The 19186-nt window shown below is 37.8% G+C and overlaps 1 protein-coding gene across 1 annotated transcript; it reads left to right on the top strand.

Annotated features, from left to right (window-relative positions):
- Positions 1-251: 251 nt before the first annotated feature.
- Positions 252-18032, top strand: LOC145994231 (uncharacterized). Its single transcript, XM_083130328.1, has 3 exons — positions 252-371; positions 8810-8879; positions 15809-18032. The coding sequence occupies exons 2-3, from the start codon at positions 8864-8866 to the stop codon at positions 17317-17319; spliced, it is 1527 nt and encodes a 508-aa protein (XP_082986454.1). The 5' UTR covers positions 252-371; positions 8810-8863; the 3' UTR covers positions 17320-18032.
- The last annotated feature ends 1154 nt before the right edge of the window (positions 18033-19186 follow it).

The following is a 19186-nucleotide window of genomic DNA, read 5'->3' on the forward strand; positions in this document are numbered from 1 at the left end:
GGATTGTTAAGACCCGAATTGGTGGTTTTGGTATGTCTTTATTGTTTCCTAAAATCTTACGAATATAAGTTAACTACATGATTAATTCTGAAGCTAAAAATGTAATAACAGATGTTGAGATGATTTTTACATAAATATAATGCATAGATCATCTTTATTTCTCAAATATTGTCTATTTGATATTACGTGCTTTTCCGCGTGGTGGTTAAACGAAGAACGAACACAGAGATAGCAGCGCCAATCACCATGCACAGTAGCAGAAACACCGGAGGACTCCGGGCTAAGGGAGCGGGTGCAAAGATGGCTGTTTGTTGACAACCTAGAGGGTATTAAATAGGTTATAAGATAAAGGAGACATCGCATACGAAGCAGTAAGTTTCACTCTCGCTATATTAATATTCATAAAATGATGACATATTAATCTACGAATTAGACAGTAAAGAATAAAGCATAAATTCCATATATATCTGGTGGTGAATAAGTACGTGTGTGGCGTTCGAAGGAGAAAAATGTTTGTATTTCATGTTGCTCTCATTATGCGTGGCATTAGGTGGCTGTTATAATCATTGCACGTGAGAATACGAAGTATACCTGTAAGGAATTGTATGTGCAATCTTCATCTTATGATTCTGCACAAGAGAATAAAATGTACTTGCCACTCCTACACCTTGTTTACAGAAGTATGTTTGGTACACGATTTTAACCGGCACAAACATTTTTTTTCGCAGTATAGTTTTTGGTTTACTGTTGTTTTTAATCGGTTGCAGGTATTGTATGTTCAAAGAGGATTTAGTTACATATCCAGTATTGTTGTGGTGCTTGGAAGTTTTTAATGCTGCTTTTATCATATTTTCGCGATAACAAGTGTACCGTGATCTCCGTAAGATCTTACGATGAATCTAGGCATAGGTAGACTATGAATCTCGCACAGAAAAAACGGCTCCCTATAAACTTGTGACTGAATGTTGTCTTGAAGGAAGATAAATCTCGGCATCCAAAAAAAAAAAAAAAATTACCATGTAAACATTAACTGATTTGCCATGTCTTTCACATGGTGAGGTGTTCCAAATGTATTTTGCAGACAAATCAACAAAGTGACTAAGTTAAAGATGTAAAGTGTTATGGGCGAAACTAATTATTCCTTGCTTTTATATTTTTTCGTGTCTAATTTAAGTGCAATGTATATTGGTGGTAAGGAATAAACTAAACTACAAATTATTGTTGGGACTCTCCAGCTAGCATCCATATCTGCCTATATTATTAAAATCATGTTTGACGTGTAAGACTCGCAATGATTTTTATTATTTCAAATATATATATATATATATTTGTGCATGCACATATACCAGTGCTCGAAGTGTGGGGGGAAGGGATTGAAGAGGATGATATTCCCCCAGTTAGCAAAATTTTCGTAAAACTCCCTTTTTCTCCCAACTCAGTTGTCTCATTGTCACCATGTTAAACCATCAGATATCCCAAGTCTCGCAAAAAGATCCCCCACCTAACATTTCCAACTTGAAGAATTGATATATACATATGTACAGACACAGTATTGAGAATGAATTTGTGACAAGATAATTGTTACCAACTGTGAGTAGTCAGACCTAGTTACACTAGTTAGGAAAGGGAGTGAATTTACAATACCGGACCCCTCCCCGATTTTTTTAATATTTCGCATACTCACTAATTGAGGCCTCCTAATCATGAATTTGAAGTTAAAATTTGGGGGTCACATGTAGCAATTGCAAAATAAGTGAAATTGAGTGGTCCACAATCGGAACAGAAACCCTGGATTTCTCCACAAAACAATGGTTATTTCAATATCTTACGGTTTAGAACAAAATTTTAACTGTTTGCCTAACCTAACCTAACCTTACCGTGAATGGTTTGTTGGGCACCGTAAAAAAAAATGTCGGTTTCGTAGCACTTGAGTGACAAATTTTGAGTACACAATTGCGATCAAGTGTCCTAAATTATTAACTATGCGAAATATGAACGAATGCCCTGTATTATTTATATGTACCCAACTAAAAGTTAGTAACAAAACTTATGAAAGAAATAACTTTATTTCCTACCTTCAAAGTCACCATCTTCCTCTCACATGCAGATTACTGAACAAGTGAACGCTACATTGAACAAACATGGTTTCCATGCTTGTATACGGAGAACGATTGCGGTAATTGAAAAGTTTATTTTACAACTTCTACATGTCAATTAACAATTTCAACACGTCACCCCCACATGTTAACCTCAGATACTTCGTTGGGACTACGTATTTCATGAGTATAAGAACTAGGATAGAAATTACGGAAGGGTCTGGTATTGTAAATTCTTACCGAGGAAAGTATAGTGTAATGCCTAGAATGTCATTGGCAGTATGACTATGATTTGCCATCACACATACAATACTAAGATATGTCTTGGTCTTTTGTGCTTGAAAGAAGCTTCTTACATCTTTGTTTTTTAAGAAAGTTTATTTGCATATAACTTTCCTTAATGTTGCTTTCTGCCCCCCCCCCTATATCTTTTGCACTTCTACAGTTGTATTTCATCCCTCTCCTAGTGCATGTTTCATCCTCTTTTTTTTTTTTTAAGCTTTACTTTGAATCCCTTGATGTTGGTCTTCTTTCTCTTTTATGATTATACACTCAATATTGATTTTTGAACTTTGAATTATAAAATCAGATGTATTATACATATTTTATTTTAATTTAATGTTTGTGTTGATAGTGCTTAGAAATACATGTTTGGTATTTTCAAGCATCAATTAAACTATGTTACCTCTTTTTACATGTCAGAGCCACTGAAATTCTATTGATATTGAACCAGAACACTCCATTTCTCATTAATGTATTGATCCGAGTCAAAAATTTCATTTCATGCTCAGTAGGTAATTTAGACTGGAACTACAGTTTAAAGTGGGATCCAAACCACTGTGAAATGAGCTTCCACCAGGAATACAACCAGGAACCCCTTGATCACAAGGTGACAGTATCAGCCACAACATTTTGAGGCCTGAATGGATGTAAAGGCTTTTTGCTTGTTAATATGTTGATTACATTACCAGGGGGGGTTACATCATAAACATATCTCCCATATTACTGGTGAAAAATGAAAGAAAATTTTACATACTTTTAAGCATAATTAAAACTGAGGTACTAATTTACTATGCTTCGGACAGATTTCTTCATTTTTACAGAAGAAACTACTTACCGTAATAAGTTCCTATAGCATTGTCTAACATCGGGAATGTGTTTTGTGTGATGTGGGAATGTATCATAGCGGAAATTCATGTTCTTTGTTGAAAATTAATTCTCCAACAGACAATAGCCTTTGGCGCGGACACCTTCGTACATCATCACGCGTCGTGATTGTGTTTTGTTCATGTTCATTGGGTATACAGTGTTTTGAACCGTCTGTGTTTGCAATGAAAATTGGAAACATGACGTGTTGTGGATGCGTGGTGAAAAAAAAGGTAAAGTGTTCCCCTGTGCATAGCACCATGCCATGAAGGCATATAGGGGGTGTGGGGGTAACGCCCCACACTTTCTTGATCCGGTCGTGAAATTCAGGTAAATTTTCCGTATCCTGGAAACGGATTTCTTCAAATTTACAAGTTTGGGGGGCAGGTGACTCCGGCCAATTTCTAACATGCCTTTAACAGGGATTCTATAGAGAAAGCCGGGTAGCTGGAGCGGAGGTGGGGTCGCGGAGCGGTAGGGGGTGGTAGGTCAATTACCCCAGGGGTGGAGCCCAGAATCTGTGGGGATTTTGGACTCAAAAATTTCAAACGAAAATAATTTTTTACTTTAAATTTCCCACCGATTCCGGGACGGATAGCCCCAAAAACCATTCACGGATAACCCCACGAACCATTACAATTTTCTTCGTAAAGCAATGTGAAAAAGTTTAAAAAAAAAAATTAGATCACATGAGCTTTGTTCACGGGCATTCATGGGTTAAAGCACTGCATAACGAATGAAAATCGACAAAACACAAGCACGACGTGCAATTATGTAGGAAGGTGTACGTGCCATATTGTGCCTGAGACAAGCGAAAAGACTATGAGAAAAGAAGTACTCGTAATGTGAAAACTTGCAATTACTTTGATCAAAAAGACGTGAATACACCTTAAGGAATGTTCCACGAAGCAGATAGGTAAGTACGAATGTCAAAAATTCACTAAACAAAGAAGTTATAGGTGTCCGACGAATAGTAAATTTTTACCCGGTAAATAAATTCATACAAATCCGTCAGTGTATGTATCGGCTCAAGCCTAGTTGTATGCCAGATGGGTTTAACTATCTGTGTAGGCCTTATAGAGTCATCAAGCATCAAATTACACACTATGACACATTTTGAAAATGTGACAAATATTCTTTCTGTTTTACATTAAGGTCTTTAATGATTTTTTTAATATCAATTTCTTGCACAGAAAGGGTTCTCCGATAGCATAGTAATCAACGGATCCCAAGTTTGATACCTGGGTGGACACACATTTGACAGTGGTTTGGATCATACTTTAAACCAGGGCATGAAATTTCAAGTTTGAAGTCAGTCGCCGGACTAAAATCTTTGGTCGCCACAATTTTATATTTATAAATAATAAAAATATGAGCAATTATTAAAAAGAACATACCTTAGGAATTAATGTTTATGTAGCGCTGTCATTCAGCACTGAAGTACCACTTAACTGCTGGGTCAAACACTGGGGGGGGGTTCATTTACGGAAACTCTGAGCAAATCATCCAGTGTCTCAGTCTTTAGAGAGTTCCTGTAAATAGTCTTGAGTCTGTTGTAACCTCTCACACATAAGCTGTGCTCACTGGTAAACAGCTCAAAATGACAAAATCTGGAGCAAATTGGGGAATCTTGCTGAACATTCCTCACTGTGAATCTTCTCCAGCATCTGATTCAAAGTCAGAGAAGGAAACAAAAGTTTGTATTCTGTCCACTCTGCTAACAGAATATCCCATTTCTCATTATAAAGGCTCGGGTTCAAGTACATGTAGAGCTTCTTTATTTCTTCTATCCCAAACTGAAGAATATTTTCTTTGGGAGGCCAACCCAAGGTGTCGAAAACATGCAGAGATGCAATCACATCTGTTGATATAGATTGCAATATTTCTGTGGTGTACACCTTCTCATTGTTAATTAAGTTTCCTCTAACAGTCTGAAACTCTTGCTCTCTATTTTGAATGTTTGTGAGCTGCACATCCCTGATCTTTCCTGAAATGAATGCATGGTCCAAGAAATCTTGTTCGCTTGGTCCAACATTAGATTCCAGGTCAGCCAAAACTGAAATACAGTGTTCAATTCTTATTTTCAGAGATGAAATCAAAAGACTCTTATTTTGTAGTGCCACGCTTAAAGGGTTCAGGTTCATCTAAAAATCCAAAAGGAAGTACAGAAGCTTAACAAATTTAAATTGCTTCAAACTTTTCAGCAAACCCTTAGGTTTAGTACTTTCATTGTCCTTTCCAACAGCTTTCCATGATTGCAAGAGATCTCTTACAGCACTTTCTTTGCTGGTTAACCACCTAATAGTGTGGATATCATTCAGTTTTAGAATTTCTTCTCCTATAACTTCTGCCGTTTCTCTCAAGAGGTGAAGTCTTTAGCAGAGCCATGATAAAACTGAAAAATATTCCTAATCACAGAATCAAATGCTCTAAGATATTAACTCCAACACAGCTAAATGCAAAGGGTGTGCAAGGCAGTGAATATTTATAATTTTATTCGAGTTAAAGTGAGAACAGGAGACGAAATGACAGAAGGCTGTGAAATTGGAAGAGGAGTACGACAAGGATGCTGCCTATCGCCTACTTTGTTTAATATTTATTTAGAAGATATAGTGAAAACTTGTTTCCAGGGCACAGGAGGTGTCAAATTAGGAGGAAGAAGAATAAACTGCATAAGATTTGCTGATGACATGGCATTATTCGCTGAGGATGAAATAACCATAAATAGTATGTTGGAAGAGTTAAACAGCAGCTGTGAGCAGTATGGGATGAAGATTAATGTAAAGAAGACAAAGGCAATGGTTATAGGACGGAAACCAAGGAATATTAATGTGAGAGCAAACAGTGAAAGAATCCAGCAAGTGGATAGCTTCAAGTACCTCGGATGCACTATAAGCAGTGACATGAGCTGCAACCAAGAAGTGAAAATGAGAATCGCAATAGCAAAAGAAGCTTTCAATAGAAGAAAAAATGTTTTTTGTGGACCCATGGACATAGGTCTAAGGAAGAGATTAGTGAAATGTTTTGTGTGGAGTGTAGCACTATATGGTGCAGAAACCTGGACGTTGAGAAGAAATGAAGAGAAACGACTCAAAGCTTTTGAAATGTGGACATGGCGAAAAATGGAGCGTGTAAAATGGACGGACAAGGTAAGAAACGAAGCCGTACTGAAAAGAGTTGGTGAAAAAAGATCTATACTGGAGACCATCAAGAAGAGGAAAAGAAACTGGTTAGGACACTGTCTAAGAAGAAACTGCCTGCTAAGAGATGCCTTGGAGGGAATGGTTGAAGGAAGAAAAGTCCGTGGAAGAAAGAGATATCAGCTTATGGATGATATTAAATTAACTGGGTCGTATGCTATTACGAAGCGTAAGGCAGAGAACAGGGAAAGCTGGAGATTGCAGTGAAAAACCTGCCAATTAGGCAGAAAACAATGAATGAATGAATTTTTCATTTGCACACCCAATCCTGATTTGTGCCCGACCATGTTTGCTGCACCATCAGTACCCAAGCCTACAATGTAATACTTGTTTCTGTATTTATTTGAACCTATTGCCCAATCTAAATACTAAATAATCAGTTATGGCTGTGAAGTGACCAGCAAAAGTAGCGTTTGGGAGTTCTATTACTCCTAAAATGTCCTCTTTGATGTAACCATCAATTGCATCCACGTATCGAACATACACATTTGCATGCTCGACTGACTATCTTTCTGTGGATCCATCAATCAGAAGGCTGATGTATGTACTTTTCTTTATTTTCTCCACTAGATCTAACTTCAAAGTTTCAGCTATGAAATTAATAAATTCTCTGCATTGCTTTTTATTGCCATACTTAGGTAGAACACTCACTCTTATTTTACCTGCCAAACACAGCAGATCTGCAAAGTCTTTAAATGGCTTCTCATGTTTAGCTACATTAAATAATTTGTAAGATGGGGTCGGCATTGAGTGGACACGGGGTTTTCAATCGGCTCGCTTTCCAAAACCATGTATGAATGTTGGATTGATATGTTCGGGCATTTTTGACACACATTTGAAACAACAAAATTTTAGTCACCAGCCCCAAACTTTTGGTCGCCAATGGCGACCTGGCGACCGGAAATTCCGCGCCCTGCTTTAAACTGTAGGTCCGAATAGACTATCTGTACATAGAGAAATAATTTAACTCAATTCATGCACAGAGAACAGTTCTGATAATCTGCCCCTGGATCTGTTGATTCCAATGTAACATTCAGGACTGTGAAATGACACACAGGTGATAAGAACGTTAAGGTATTCCAGTTTGAAAACGGACATTTATGTATTCGAACCAAACATATTTGAATTTTGGCTACATTTTGGGTTAATTGAAGTAGTGGCAAATGAATGGCGAACTGATGAAATAAACAAGTAAACCCATACTTTAACGAGGTTTTGAATGTGTGTCTGCGGCATCAATCCCCACATTGGAAAATGGTTTCAATCGTGCTTTAAGCTGTAGGTTCACCCCGATTAACTTATCAGAGCATGATGATTCATTCACCCATTTAATGAAAAACAGAAGAAGGTGCTGCCTATTAGACACATCATTTTCCAAAACTAGAGCGTATGAAGTGTATTTGTGTATTCCAAAAATCGCTTAACTAGCGTAGTAAATGACAAATTGGTGAACCTAGTTACATATTATTTTCAGGAATGTATATGTATTGGCAGTTTTTATTTCTGAGTAATAGATTCTGGCTCTCATGATAAGAACTACTAAAAAATACTGTGAAATATACACACACAATAGCACATTTGTACACTCAAGGATATTTGTGAGTTGTAATCAGTGATGTGCGTCTACGCGTAAACAACGATAGTCTACATTCTACACATAGACTATGTTATACACGTAGATTACGTAATCTATGTAAACAACATGGGGAAAGGTGAAAACTTAGCAAAGAGCGCCGTGGAATTAAAAGAAAATTATACTGCGTGTCAGTTGCTGATGTGTGTTGAGAACTTTTCATACTCTTTCTTTCAAATTCGAACAATTTCTCACCTAGGAAGAAACCTAATATAGGAAATATTCTAGTGCTTTATGGGGAAAAGATCACTCTTGCCTCACGACTGCCATCTGTTGTTGTTTTTTGCATACTATTTATCTTCTTCCATAGTTGATAATAGAAGAGAAGAGAAATTTTGTTGTAAATAGGATTCTTTTCATGTCGTTAGGAACCAATATAGTTGAAAATGTCACTTTCATTTCATGAAACCCTTGAAAATTAATTTTAATGCACTTTAGATTGTCTACGTAGTCTATGTAAACTACCACCCAATGTAATCTACGCGTAGATTACGTGTAGACAATGCATGTAGACGTAAACTTGTAGTCTACGGCACATCACTGGTTGTAATGCTCCAGCTGAGAAATATCTATGACTACATATTTAAATTTCATCAATTGGAACTGACACATTCGTTTTTATTTCCACTCTTTAAAAAGGTGCTGGCCTAGCATGCATAATATTGCTAAATACAAAGAGAATTATTACATGAATTACATATGTTTATTGTGATTTTTCCTATACTTTATTCCAGTAACCATGAAAGATATTCCCTGCAACAGAAGTTTGATCAAGTAGGTTACGTGTGATGCAATCATTATCAGGTAAGTAAGTAGTAGTACGAGGGCTGTGGTGGGACAGTGGGAAGAATCCCAACTAATAAATTGCATCCAACTGTACATTTATTCCCAGCTTTAGATGCCCATTTCGTTAATTGACACTACATTGCAAGGATTTTTTTTCCAAGGAAGGCAGTAAGGCATTTCGTCCCAAACACTGCTTAAGTTTTATTTCTACTTATGAGCCCTTATAATAATTAATACAGCTTACTGTAACTGAAATTAAATTAAATGCATGCAATACATAATTATTGTCTGACATTGATTTTCCAGGGAAGGTGCCAATGGCTCCCCTTGTTCCCCTCCAGATACCCATATTTCATTGGCAGTGAAGGCTTTAAAGGCTCAAGTTTGTATTTTCATTCATAGATGGCAGCACAGGGTCATATTAAATTCTTGTTCTAAAAAATCATGTAAGGATTAAAAATTTTAATTTAATCTTCCAACAAAAAAAAATAATGATGTAGATTTGCTAATTTACCTTGCTAAATGAACAATTTACTTACAAATTCATAACAGAAGTTTTGAGGAAGTAACTCTCGTGTCATAACATTGATTTTTTTTATTCCAATCGTGCTAGCCACTGCAGTCTAGGCCCTCATGACTCCATAAGATCACTCGTAACCCTGTCTATCCAAATCCACACATATTTGACTGTCCTCCTCCTCTGACAGGACCATCCTCATAGTGATGAATAGACTGATTAAATGAGCACTTCTTATCTTTGGCTTCCTCGTTGGCTTCTCCTCCTGAGGCAGGTTGTTAACCCCATTTATAGTGCTCTCAGAAGTTCGGAAATGCTTAGGATAACTTTTCCGGGTATAGCCGGTAACGGAACCCAGGACCTCTGACATCGTACACATTTCTCTTGTTAAAATAAAATGTTAATAGTCCTCACCTATAATAAGGTACCAGTATGTAGTAACGTTGTTTACTGCCACAAAGAAAGCACTAGTTATAACATATTTTGTACTCCCCCCCGGCAGTGTGATTGTTGGATAAACCAAAGTATGTACCTCCTCAGGGAATGCAACACAGAAAACTGATAACAGCATTACCTATTACACCCTCCAGGAAGAGTAGAATGGAACTGTTGAACAAATGTTTTGTGCAACAGAATATGTTAACATAAATGTTGATTTTTTATTCAGTCAACTATACCCTGTCCCACCTATTTCTTGGACAAGGCTGCAAATAGTGTCGGAGAAGGGCAGGAAATCTAGTAGGTAATGCAGTACACGTTTCTGCGAAGGCTGGTATCTGTAGTCGCCCCCCATCCACACAATCCAGATCCCTGTCACTTGTTCATTGGGTGAGCCGTCTTGCATAACTACTTGCGCAGAGACTTGTTTTTGTTTGCCTGCTCCAGAGATTGCTGGGCCAGGGTATAAAGCAATACAAATGGAATGTTACGGTACATTACTACCAGGGGGAAAATACCTATTTTTAAACATAACCTGAAAAAACCAATAAACCTCAGTTTTGCCCATCCCACCTGGGTTGGGTTTTTCAGAAAAACCTGAGCAAAATGCCAACCCTGGTATGTGTATGCACACACATAACTCTAATTTGATATGAAAATTATTTGAGAGTCAAGATTACTGTATTCAAATTAATTTTATTGCTTGTTTATGTTATATTCGTACAATGTTTCATTTAGCGAAAAATGCAGGCTCGACCAGGACTCAAACCCGGCTCTGGCATACTGTGCCATTGCTCTAACCACTGAGCTACCGAGCCGGCCTGGCCTCACCTGATTTTTCGCTGTTGCTGATTTACCTGCTTTGCTGTCGCTGTTTTACCTGCATGGAATCTCCTGTGTGTTCCTAATCTTCAACATCTCCTGTGTGTGCCTAATCTTCAATGTTTAATTTGTTTCAGAATCAAGGGGTCTCAGGTTCGATACCCAGTGAAGGCACATAGTAGTTCGGACCTTACAAAAAACTGTAGCTCCAGTCCCAATTAGTCCATCTGTGCATAAAGTGGACACAATGCAAACTGAAACCCTATTTGTTTCTATCTTTTTCTAATTCCGTCAGCTTTAATCGGTAGCTTCTGGTGGAGAGTCGTTTTAAAATTTAAGAGCCCACTGCAAGCACAAGAGTTTACACATATACAGTGGAACTTTGATTGTAAGTTTTTTATGAGCTTGTCAGTAAGATAAACTTGGAGAAGTGTAAGATTCAGGAAAATTTTACAGCATATTGTTTCATCAGGACATGGAAGGTTAAATATGCAAAGTAATGATGGAATACTTCAGGAAAGGTTCCTATGTTTAAGTGCTGGGTAAGTAAAAAAGTAAGGCCCTCCCTGATGGTGCAGTGGTAGAATTGTCGCCTTGTAATCAAAGGGTCCCGGGTTTGATAGCTGGTGGAGGCACATAGTTGTTCGGTCCTGTCCTGATTAGCCTGATTAGCCTTACTGTGCATAAAGTGGACTTAAAGCACCAATTCAATCAAAAATGTGTAAGGCATCAATTGGCAGGAAACTTACCCTTACTGTGCATTTTGCATTTCTGCGAGAGGCACTAATATGGCTAAGTGGCAAATGAGAATGAATTCTGCATGCATTTGCATGGTGTGGCCTGCCAAAGGAATTGCCATAGTTTCAACAGCAACAACATTGGTATTGCCAGATGTGTACATGAAGTCTAGTGTATGACAAGATCTTGATTTTTGGCTGGACATGTGCTGTGTAACATACAGTTCACATATTGAATCTTCGTGAATATTCATGATTCTAGAGACATTTTGAGTGTGTTCCTGTCCATTGATGCATTAAATATTCATCTATCACATCTATCATAAATAAGTACTTTGTGCCAGGGATCGCAAGGTATGTTGCTTGTAAAGATACTTTCAATGGTTGTCTACCCAGTTCAGGTGCTGTCAGTAAGTTTTAGGGGACATTTCAGGAACATTGCTGTAGTCCAGATAATATCTCTAGATGCAATATTTCAATACACTAGAATCATTCATCGTCAGTTTCAACTAAAGCTTTATACATTGATGGTCACTCGCATACCAATAAAAATAAAGGATTTTAGAGCACTAACAGGCAGAATTGGAAGAAAAATGTCATTATGTGCTGGTCTTGTCCTTTTCAGCTATTGGTGTCTCAGTAACAACTAGATGCAGGTGACAAGTGACATATGCCCCTTCAATTTAAAGCAAAACATTCATTATACATATGCAAATAACAGACCGAGCCAACATGATGCATGTCATTGAGAAAATAGTTGTCAGGGCAAATTGCAAGCGACATGTGCAGCTTGTCATGTCTCTTCGATTCGAAAGGTTGTATTTTACTGAGGGTTCACTCCCAAGCAGCGGCGGCTCAAGGGGGAGAGCCGCCGTGCCATGGTATTACCCTCAGAAGAAATGCATTCCTAGCCCAAGTATTGTTAAATTAATACATTGATACTTTACAGACAAGGATATTCGAATCTTGCAATCGGTCAAGCTGACGTGATGACCGCCCCAACGACAGACTAGATATGACCCACCCCAACCTCCTCACTGCATCGCCAGGTGTTTCGTACCCTCAGCGAGGCAGCGTCCGCGCCACCCAAGAGCTGGTCTAACCAAGTTGAAACACGTGCAGAGGGTTGGAGAAGTCTCAGTGAGTAACATTTCCACTTTGACCCGGGAAGAAGGTGGCAGGGGGTGGTGTTAGCCAATGGGGTTAGCCCATAAGACACCAGCCGTGCCCTTTTTCGCTTGGCACAGCGAGGGAACTTTCGCAGTGTTGACACAGTTGCAATCTTCAGAGATAAGTCCCTAAATACGGCAGATTTGTAAGACCCGTTGGGGAAGTAATTCGTGAAAAAGGTACTATATACTTTTCTGCCAACTTTTGGAGAAACAAACCTAGTATTTTTCCAAAGTTAAATGAACATTTTGATAATAGATAGATGCGCCTAGAGGGCCATCCAGACATTTTTTAAAATATAAAAGTAAAAAATCCTATGGTGATGCGAGTTTCCTTTGGCATTTCGACAATTTCTTTTTACATCAAATGTCTAGAATATTTTCAACATCCAGTTGGAATACGTGTGCATTGGGGAGGAGAAGGTGAGACGATTTGTTTTCCCTTCCTCTTGTAATTGTGTTTTTAGTGAAGTGTCCTGTAGTGTATAAAGATAGGTGAAGATGAATCGGATTAGTACGTTATTACTTAAACACACGTTATTTTCCATGTTACCAAATGAGGATAAACATCTTGGCCAGGGGCAACCTCAAGGAGGGAGCGGGGGCATTGCATTTTTTTTCTTTTTTTTTTAGATTTCTTGATCACGTTGGCACTACCCATCATACTTGCCGCCGGCCGCCACTGCTCCCAAGTGACATATGACACTTGTAGCTTTGGTCTGAAATCTCCCTAAAAATGAATTGTGGTAAACTGATCAGTGACGCAACAGCCTGTGAGGACTGCGACCTACCTACCGACTGCCAAGGTGGGAGATCACCTTGACGTGTGGTTTGCACAATTAACCCCTAGTCATTGTTGAAGGTTTTAGTGACCAGGTTACACTACTCATTCATATCTCCCCAATTTCCTCATGATGTATGTCCACTGGTTCCATACGCGGGTGGAAATCTCAGGAGAAAAGTTGTTACTTTCTCCCAAAGAGACTTGATCCTGTGCGCATCCTTTAGCTAGAGCCCAAAGAATGAAGCCTTAGACCGCATGACCATGGTGCAGGACGGTAGACCAATAGACCTATCAAATAGTGCAGCATGAATTAACGTTATCAGTCTGTCTATCTTGCCTTGAGAGAGAATGATCAATGTAAGTGGTCTATCAGAATCTCAGAAAATAGTAATCGCGAGGATCTTGAGTTTAACATGACAGATTTTTTCATTGCCCTGCCAGTCTGCCTTTTGAAAGGAATGATCTCCTTGCATGTTAAATCCATTATTATAAATAATTGAGTCTGCCCTTGGAAGATCACCATGTATTTGCAAATCTGGTAAGTAGCTTCACGGCTGGATAAGTTTGGTGATCTCTGCTTTACACCAAATATATAAAGATCTTTCTTTTTGACTGAGCTTGTATAGGCCAGTGGTTCTCAACCTTTGCAATACTGCACCCCAGAAAATTATTTTTTAAAAGTTGATGCCCGGATGTCAACTATTTTACTCTTAAATACTTTTCTACAGTGGCATAGCATGAACATTTTGGGTGGGAACGCCAAGTCCGAAGGAAGGGTCGGCCCTTTCTTGCTTAATAATTTACTTATGGCATTAGTCGCCACAGGTATTGTTTATTTGCCTGAAGTCAGCTGAGTTTTCAATAAAACATTATCCATGCATGTTTTAGCTAGAAAATTAGATGCCTCATTGAGCAACAAATGTTTTTAATTCTGGTGTTTTATACCTTTCTGCATGATGCAAGTCATTAAAAACCTACCTGAATCATAAGCGCCTCTGCACAACAGTAGACGTCATTGTTGTGGATGATCCAACTACTGATTGATTTGGTTTATTTTACTTCGAATACAAATATGAGTGATGATATTGAAGAAGGGACACTGACAAAGAACACCCGTGCTCACTCTGGGATTCGAACCAGGGACCTCTATCGTCTTGGCGCACTGTGCACAGCAGAGTGGATGATCCAAATATCGTACACTCTACTGACTTTACAGTGCTGATTAGTAATTGAGACCACTGTTTATTACATCTTGAGAATGCTGATAAACATTTTAAAATAATTTTGTCCAGAGACCATTCGATGTTAAGAGTTTTCAAATGAATGCCGAACATTTCCATTGACACAATATTAAACAGTTAGATACTAACAATATAATAATAATAATAAAAAAAATAGTTTTGCAGGTTAAGTGGTAGAGCAGCCACAGGCTGAACTTCTACCATGAGGACTTCACCAACTTATTTCACAAAAACTCTGTTGATCTTTTAGTTTCTAATGCACATCGCTGTTCGTGCGATGAATTATACAATGCAGTGGCCATTAAGAAGCAGTATATTTGAGATTGGTAAAGTTACATCAGTCAATATTGCATATTGTAGCATCACATAGCACGAGTTGCATGAGCACGGAGAGCGAAGAACCGGGTAGGAATTCTACCGCTATCGTCTGCTTCAGAAGGCAGGAAGGGTCACATGAACCAATCACGGTAGACCTCTCTGCTCCGTACGCTGGCGTACGAGAGAGCATTTACGCGCGTGCTGTAGAAATCGAAACTTTCCCTCCAGAAAGGCAGCAGGGAATATAGTCTTTTACGCCGAACCTGCTCGGCGTCCTGCCGGGAAAGGCATTGAAAAGAGATGCTAGAACGAGTGTTGAGAGTGGAACGTTGCAAGCGAATCGCGAAAAATAGCTATTATAATGCCATGAAGGTCAAACATATATGAAATTAGTCACGGTTTACTTTATAATCACAGCATTTAAGCGTTTTTGAAATTTTAAATCTGGGAACGCCGGGCATACTATAACGCTACGCCACTGCTTTTCTATCTTTATGAAGTAATTAATATGTACCCTTGAAGTTAAATATTAATAGATATTATATGACATAATCATAACTAATAATAGTTCGATTATGTCTTAAGCTGCTTGACAAATTAAAAATTAAGTTTTAATTAGTTCTCATCCACTGAATCTAGTGATATCTTGTAGTTTCCTAAGATTAACATCTTTAAATACATTTGGCGAGTGCTGGTTTTCATTCGCATGTTACATTTTGAACAAAAAAAAACAAAAACAGTTTATCAGAATGTTTCCACTACAAAATATATGTTAATGAAAATTGCTGTGCAAACTAAATTGGCAAATAGAGAGATTCAGTTAAAAATTGTTTTTTTATTGTGCAAGGAAATTGTGTAAAACAGCATGAAATAGCATTGTCATTACATTTCAAATTATTTCTTTTCTTTTTTTCTTTCAAGGCATTCGTTCATCTCTAGGCTGTACTGAATGTGACACAAGTTTTAACTCTGCTTCCCAACTTTTGCGGCATTTTGCAGAACACATCATTGAAAAGAACAATGCAGGGGAAAATAGTGAATTTATGCAGCAAGAAACCAACGGAATTTATGGGGATATATTTTCGAAAGTGGATAAGGAGGAAAGCATTTTAGAAAAGGTTTTGAAAAATTCCAACTCTTGTTTGCAGTCAGCTGAGCCAGTTGCTTCGGGTAGTCAGGAAACAGCCACTTTTCAAGATAACACAGCCACACTGAAGAAAGCCAAATACAACTCAGCTTTAACGAACAAGGTAACTTCATCAAACGGTCTGCCAAAAAATGTTTGTTTAGCTAAACTTGGTGCCAAAGTTCCCGGGAAGGCAATGTTACTGGAGATTACAAAAGATATGAAGAATAAATGCTCATCATTAAGTAACGTTATGTTTGTGAAACTGGACCTTCAAAAACGCTTAGAAAACTGTGTGTTAAAGTTAGTCAAGCACGAGAGTTCCTTCAAAGATGACCAGGATGAGGAGAGTGGAACAGATGCCAAAAACGGCGATTCCTCTTTGGACAGCGAGAACGGTCATCCATCGAGCGAGGTGCTGAATTTGCAGTCTGACAGCGATTCCTTTCACGTTGGCGAGTTGAGTATTCATTCAAGTAATGGTGATGTAAACGATGGTGAATTCGGTCCGTTTGAATCCGAGGAATTTAACCCGCTGAAGTTCTGCATGGTAACATTGGAAGAGGGCGAAGAACATTTGGAATTGAGCGACACAGAAGCCAAAGATACGAAGACTAACCAGGTGATGGCGCAAAAGAATTCTTATTTCTCCTACAACAATGAAGCACTTACAAACGCGTTGGTGAATGCACGCGATAAGAACGGACAGAAACCAGTACAAAAGAAATATGTGTGTACTTACTGCTGTAGAAGGTTCGGTTGGTCCACGGACTTGAAAAGGCACATTTTAACACACACGGGCGAACGCCCTTTTAAGTGTGAACTGTGTTGTGCTACATTTACTCGTAACTTCTTATTGCAGAAACACCAGTTTAAGATACACTCAGAGCATTTTGTGCCTCACAAGAAGCCAAGTACTATTAAAATAAACAGTGGAACAAATACGGAAGAGTTAACGCAAATGCATTCAGTGTTTAATGTACCTGAGCCACACAAAAAAGTCAGTGATATTCCTAATGGCGTAAGGAGAGAAGTCAATCCCAAAACTTACGCTAGTGTAATCAAAGTCCATACCGAAAGTAGTGACAGTGAGATTGGTGAACTTGAAATCTGCGACAAAAAATCCTCGGATACAATAAGTGAGAAAATCACTGAACAAGCAAAAAATGATCATTCATTGAAGAGAAAAAAGATTTCACACAATAAGAAAACCAAAAGAGCATTAACTGATTTACACAAACAGGCCTTGTCTAATGGTATGTTACCTCATAAAAGTATTTCGTGCAAATCCTTATATAGTAAATAGAATAGGTAGAATTTCATCAGTATTGAATTAGATGTAGAGTTATTTATTAGTATGTTTTATACGATAAACATAAATAGTGATCACTGTAAGTACAGATATGATCAAAGTGTATTAATCTTCCAAAACAAAATCAGTGATTTATATTTATAAAGAATTGTTTTAAAGAGATTTATGTATACAGCTTTTATCATAGGATGAATGTACTTTTTTTAATGTGTTGATTAATCTAATGTCATAAATTATGGAAAAACAATGTTGCATTTTTTGTGTGAGGATGTGTATTGTAACGAGGAATTTATGTTGTAAGAGTTTAATGAAAGTATATGAATGCTTGAGTATGTTGCTTAAAGAATTCATATCACTTTTGTAGCACTGTTCGTTTTTTAATTACTTATTTAACAGTCTCATGTTTGCTAATTACTGTATTTTTTATGTTGCATTTGCTTCGTAAATCAGTACACCTAAGTTTTTCTTTTGCGGTGAATCAGTTGTATGGTAAATATCATTGAAATATTGTACCAAAAATAACATGTATTTGTGTAAGAGCAGTTATATGTATTAGTTGGCCTGTAAACAAGTATCAACTAAAGGTTAAAAGATTAAAAATGAGTAACTTACGTGTGTGAGCCTGAGATTGGTCAAACAACGTTTTGAAGGTTATACTACCTCCTTCTTCAGGTTGATGCGATATTTTCAGACACCTGACATGCTGCCTCGTCGAAAAAGTGTTGGTTGAGAATTTAGGTCAAAAGGTATTGGGAAGAACACTTACTAAAAAGATGTAAAATATACATACTTAAAACTGTGCAATACTCTATTAAAACAAAAGAACTTTCAAAGTTGCTGAAGGCAAACTGCCGATCGGTGTTCGGGGTAGGCGAATGTACGGTGTCAGCTCATTCTTGGAGAAGGAAAACTCCGCCGGCCTTTCCCCCAACTGGGGCTCATGAGTCACCAGTCCAAGGTGAATTCTACTTCCACCTCTGCGGACGAGGACTCAAGAGCTCCAGTTGGGGGAAAGGCCGGAGAGGAGGAGTTTTCCTTCTCCAAGCACGTGCTGACACCCTACATTCGCCTACCTCGAACACCGATCGGCAGTTCACCTTCAGCAACTTTGAATGTTCTTTTGTTTTAATAGAGTATTGCGTGGTTTTAAGTATGTATATTTTTAGTAAGTGTTCTTCCCTATACCTTTTGACCTAAATCCTCAACCAACACTTTCTTGACAAGGCACCATGTCAGGTGTCTGAAAACATCGCATCAACCTGAAGAAGGAGGTAGTATAACCTTCGAAACATTGTTTGACCAATCTCATGCTCACACACGTAAGTTATGGATTTTGAATTATTTAACCTTTAGTTGATATTCGATTGTGAGCTATTCACACATTATCAGTATGTAAACAAGTATTCATAAGTATTGTATGAAGTTAGTAAGTTACTGGCAATAATGGTTTAGTAATTCTCATTTAGCAGGATTAGTAACGTATAGTAATTTGATGAAGGTTTTCTTGAAGTATTTACCAGAGTTATGTAAAAGTTTCAGAGCTTTTGAAGGCTAATATCACTCATCTTCAGAGGTTCAAGTGGCTTAGGGAGGAATCAAATTGTCCATTTATATTTTTGCACATTGTCATGTGATAAAGGGGAATTTTATACTTAACACCATTGTATAGAATGTATTTTTTGTGATTGATATTAATTTATTCAATCAGTGTTTCAACTTGTACACTGAAAGTGTCAAAATATTATTGGAAATGACTAATTTCCATTCCAGAAATGCAAGAAACAATATTTTCAGGAGGAAGCAGTATGTACCTATATATATTTATACGAGGATCGTTCAAGGGAAAAGTTTATTTCTTAAG

The sequence above is a fragment of the Lepisma saccharinum genome, chromosome 10, assembly GCF_977018435.1.
Source record: "Lepisma saccharinum chromosome 10, izLepSacc3.1, whole genome shotgun sequence".
NCBI lineage: Eukaryota > Metazoa > Arthropoda > Insecta > Zygentoma > Lepismatidae > Lepisma > Lepisma saccharinum.